The 3,627-nt window shown below is 45.5% G+C and overlaps 1 protein-coding gene across 1 annotated transcript in view; it reads left to right on the top strand.

Moving 5' to 3' along the window:
* Nucleotides 1–919: 919 nt before the first annotated feature.
* Nucleotides 920–3,627, top strand: part of LOC117951476 (alpha-1A adrenergic receptor-like) — a 10,984-nt gene continuing 8,276 nt past the window's right edge. Inside the window, exon 1 of the mRNA XM_034883188.1 lies at nt 920–2,289. Coding sequence (XP_034739079.1) covers nt 1,323–2,289 — 967 coding nt within the window. The 5' untranslated portion in view covers nt 920–1,322. The remainder of the gene's footprint in view (nt 2,290–3,627) is intronic.

Genomic DNA, 3,627 nt, shown 5'->3' with positions numbered 1-3,627 from the left:
ACTGACAGCTTTTGTTATTGTCTCGATTTTTCCGCTTATTTCTTTTAAGTGGCTGGAGCTGAAAGAGGAGGTAGCAGTTCATTTTCACATTCACGGCATAACACAAACACATAAAGACCTGACATATTTTTTTAAATGCAAGTAAAAACGGGCACCTTTAGTTCAAATTCGACATCCCAGACCACCGTGAAAGGCTAATATGGTTCAAAATGAACTTGAAGCTATACATGTTCCTCGGGTGAAAGCCAATGAAGTCAGTGCATATTAAGACTATAAAATCTGATGGATGAGTAAAAAACACCTTCACTGTAGCTTTAAAGTTCTAGTCGGAACATCTGTCATCAGCAAATGTAACATCATAAGGTGAAAAGCTCTTAAACATGAGGAACCTGCGTTTTAGGAATGTGCTCGTCTGACCTCAGCCCATTAAATCAGTCACTCAAGCTCAGATTCAAAGTGGGGTTTTAGGAACTCCTATTTTGACCAAAATAGGAAACTACTTCTATCAGAGAAACAGACCTACCTACCTGTTAGTCTATAGCAGAGGGCATTTGTGATTTTGTTAACTACTTTTGCACTTTATCAATAAAGGCTTAACCTTTTTTATGTTGCCCACAGGAGCATCCAAATTCATTTTCCAGGAGCACACACACATATATGGAAACTGAGTAGCTATTGTATTTCAATGGTTATTTACACTGAGACATAGGCCCATATGCTCAAACACTTGAGTCACGTTTTTATATTATGAATTATCATTTTACACTGCAATCAAAGCATTGAGTGCCCTTTAAAGGAACTTCATACTAAAAGCTGACTACAAAGTTTGGCACAAAAAGTCTTGCTTAATTGTCCGCTAAAGCACCCTCCCACAGTGAGAAAAACAAACAAATCCAAGACACCAAAGAAGCACTTAGAACGCGCTATTCCATCCCGTAAAGATGCTTAAAATGGTGCAAATATACAGTATATAATGCGTTATATGTGGAGTACACGGGTTTTCATGTAATGATGCGGCATGCGCGCTTCATAGGCTCGTGTTTAGGCAGCCTGTGTTTGGTCAGTGCATGGGGGAGCTGTGTGTGGTGCAGAGGAGGCAGGAGATCCCTGAGGGAGGACTGCATTGGCACTGTTCGGCTGCACAGGGAACGGGTTTCTCTGATGAAAACATCTCAGAAGTGATCTGGAAACAAAATTGCAAACACGCAGGTGAACCATGCAGACTTGGGACATTTAGATCGTTTTTATGTTTAGTAACGAGCTTTCGTGAGTTGCAGTTACAAGTGATCTGAAGCCTGCTATGGAGGACCTCTTGAGTCAAAATGAGTCTGAGCACTGACAATGTCACAAACTTGTGGAAAAATGGTTCCTCGGAGGAACTCGGCGGGACTCCGGGCGCGTCTTCCCCGGTCAGCTTCACCAACGGCTCTGGGGGGAACCACACGGAGGTGGACCTCAACCGAGCCATCCCGCTCGCCCTGGTGCTGGGGGCTTTCATCGTGTTCGCCATCGCGGGCAATATCCTCGTCATCCTCTCGGTGATGTGCAACAGGCACCTGCGGACACCGACACACTACTTCATCATCAACCTGGCCATTGCCGACCTGCTGCTAGGCACCACGGTGCTGCCGGTGTCCGCCACTCTGGAGATCTTAGACTATTGGGTGTTTGGCAGGATATTCTGTGACATTTGGGCGGCGGTGGATGTGCTGTGCTGCACCGCGTCCATCATGAGCCTGTGCGTAATATCCATCGACCGCTACATCGGAGTGAGCTACCCGCTTCAGTACCCGGGCATCGTGACGGAGAAGCGTGCTATACTGGCCATGCTCGGGGTGTGGGTGCTGTCGGTGGTCATCTCCATCGGACCTTTGCTCGGGTGGAAGCAGCCGCCGTCGCCGGACGACACGGTGTGCCCCATCACAGAGGAGCCGTTTTACGCGCTCTTTTCCTCCCTCGGCTCCTTCTACATCCCTCTCATCGTGATCCTGGTTATGTACTGCAGAGTGTACATAGTCGCCAAACGGACCACAAAGAACCTGGAAGCCGGTGTGATGCGCGAGAGGATGAACTCGGGAGAGCTGACCCTCAGGATCCACAAGGGTTCTCAGGTGCAGGAAGACCCCGGCAGTTCAAGCACCGGCAAGGGCCGCGCGCACCAAGCCAGAAGTTCCCTCACGGTAAAACTTCTGAAATTCTCCCGGGAGAAGAAAGCTGCAAAAACTTTGGGAGTTGTGGTCGGCATGTTTACGCTTTGTTGGCTGCCCTTCTTTCTCGCCTTACCGATAGGTAAGTTCAATAGGTATGGCTATGATATACTGTCTTAAATGAAACAAAAACACAACCCCCTCATTTCCCTCAAACTCCGATTTATAACCTCCATCTAGGCTGTATTAAATCAGCTAACGAGACCTGCAGAAAAGAAATTACAGTGATCTAAAAGTCTATAGGAAGTTAAACTGAGGCAGTTAAAGGCTTCAGGTCTTGTAGATCATATCTTTTTCTGGCACTGGGAACATCTCCTGGGTAGCATTTAGTGCTCTGAATTGTCACCAAATCTAAGTGTGGGCTATGATCAAGGCCTACTGTAGTGGTCATTTAATAGCTCAGGCTACTACAGGAGCAAAAAAAAACCCATCACCCATACATGTTTGCAGCATTCAAGCGCAGTAGGGAGTGGATCTATAGTTTATCATTTCTCTGACTTCACAGCCTCTGTTTATGTAATTAAAATAGATTGCATCATATTTTATGAAACCGACTTGGAATTTGGACGAAAAAATCTTTAACTCTACAAGGCCAAAGCAAACAATGAAGTTGTGATCTCTAAACTCAGTGCCTGTAACATGGGACAAAGATTCTTTTCAGAGACAGAGAGGGAATTTTTCACAAGCTTATCCCAACATTATTATTAGTGTTATCTTTGCATTATTCCCCGAGTCTGAGTTAATCTGTGTGTAATACACTCCTCAAGTGTGCCAAGTGGAGAGTAGGTGGCCTCCCTCTGCTCCGGTCGGTTTATTCAGAGGCCCGTGGGGCCTGCCAGGGCTCCCTGATGCCACTGAGCCTGGCAAGCATTCAACACCCCGCTGTCGTGGCTGTTTAAAAACCTGCAGAGGAAATTAAACAATATATTCTGTGGTGACTTTTTCATGCCACGGGCTGTGTTTTGGAGGAGAGGGTTAAGAAAACATTATGTCTTTATTTAGTGATGGCATCTGGATAAAAGGGCTCACTGAATTAAGTCTAAACTAGAATTATGGCTGCAGTATTTTGTAATTGCTTGCCTCATTGCAAGGGCATTGGTCTCTTATACCACTACAGGTTATGGTTGTGCATGTGAATAGGCACTGTATGTAAGTATGCGAGTGTGTGTTTGTGTATCGGCATGTGTTTGCATGTGTACACATTTACTGTGGTCATATAGGGACATGTTTTTCACCTCCTCACATTGGATACACACACATCACTTCCAGGGGTGGGATCACTATGCAGTGTCACACGGTGGAGATTATTTTTTTTCCTTAAGGCGTCCTTATTGAGATACCAAAAGTATGTAACAAATGCAATTTTCCAAAGTTCAGATTTTCAGTTCAGAGACCCTTCACAGAGCAGAATCAGGGGGGG

This window comes from Etheostoma cragini, chromosome 10 (genome assembly GCF_013103735.1).
Source record: "Etheostoma cragini isolate CJK2018 chromosome 10, CSU_Ecrag_1.0, whole genome shotgun sequence".
NCBI classification, from domain to species: domain Eukaryota; kingdom Metazoa; phylum Chordata; class Actinopteri; order Perciformes; family Percidae; genus Etheostoma; species Etheostoma cragini.
Note: the sequence above shows the minus strand (reverse complement) of the source record. Positions and strands in the feature narration are given on the sequence as shown.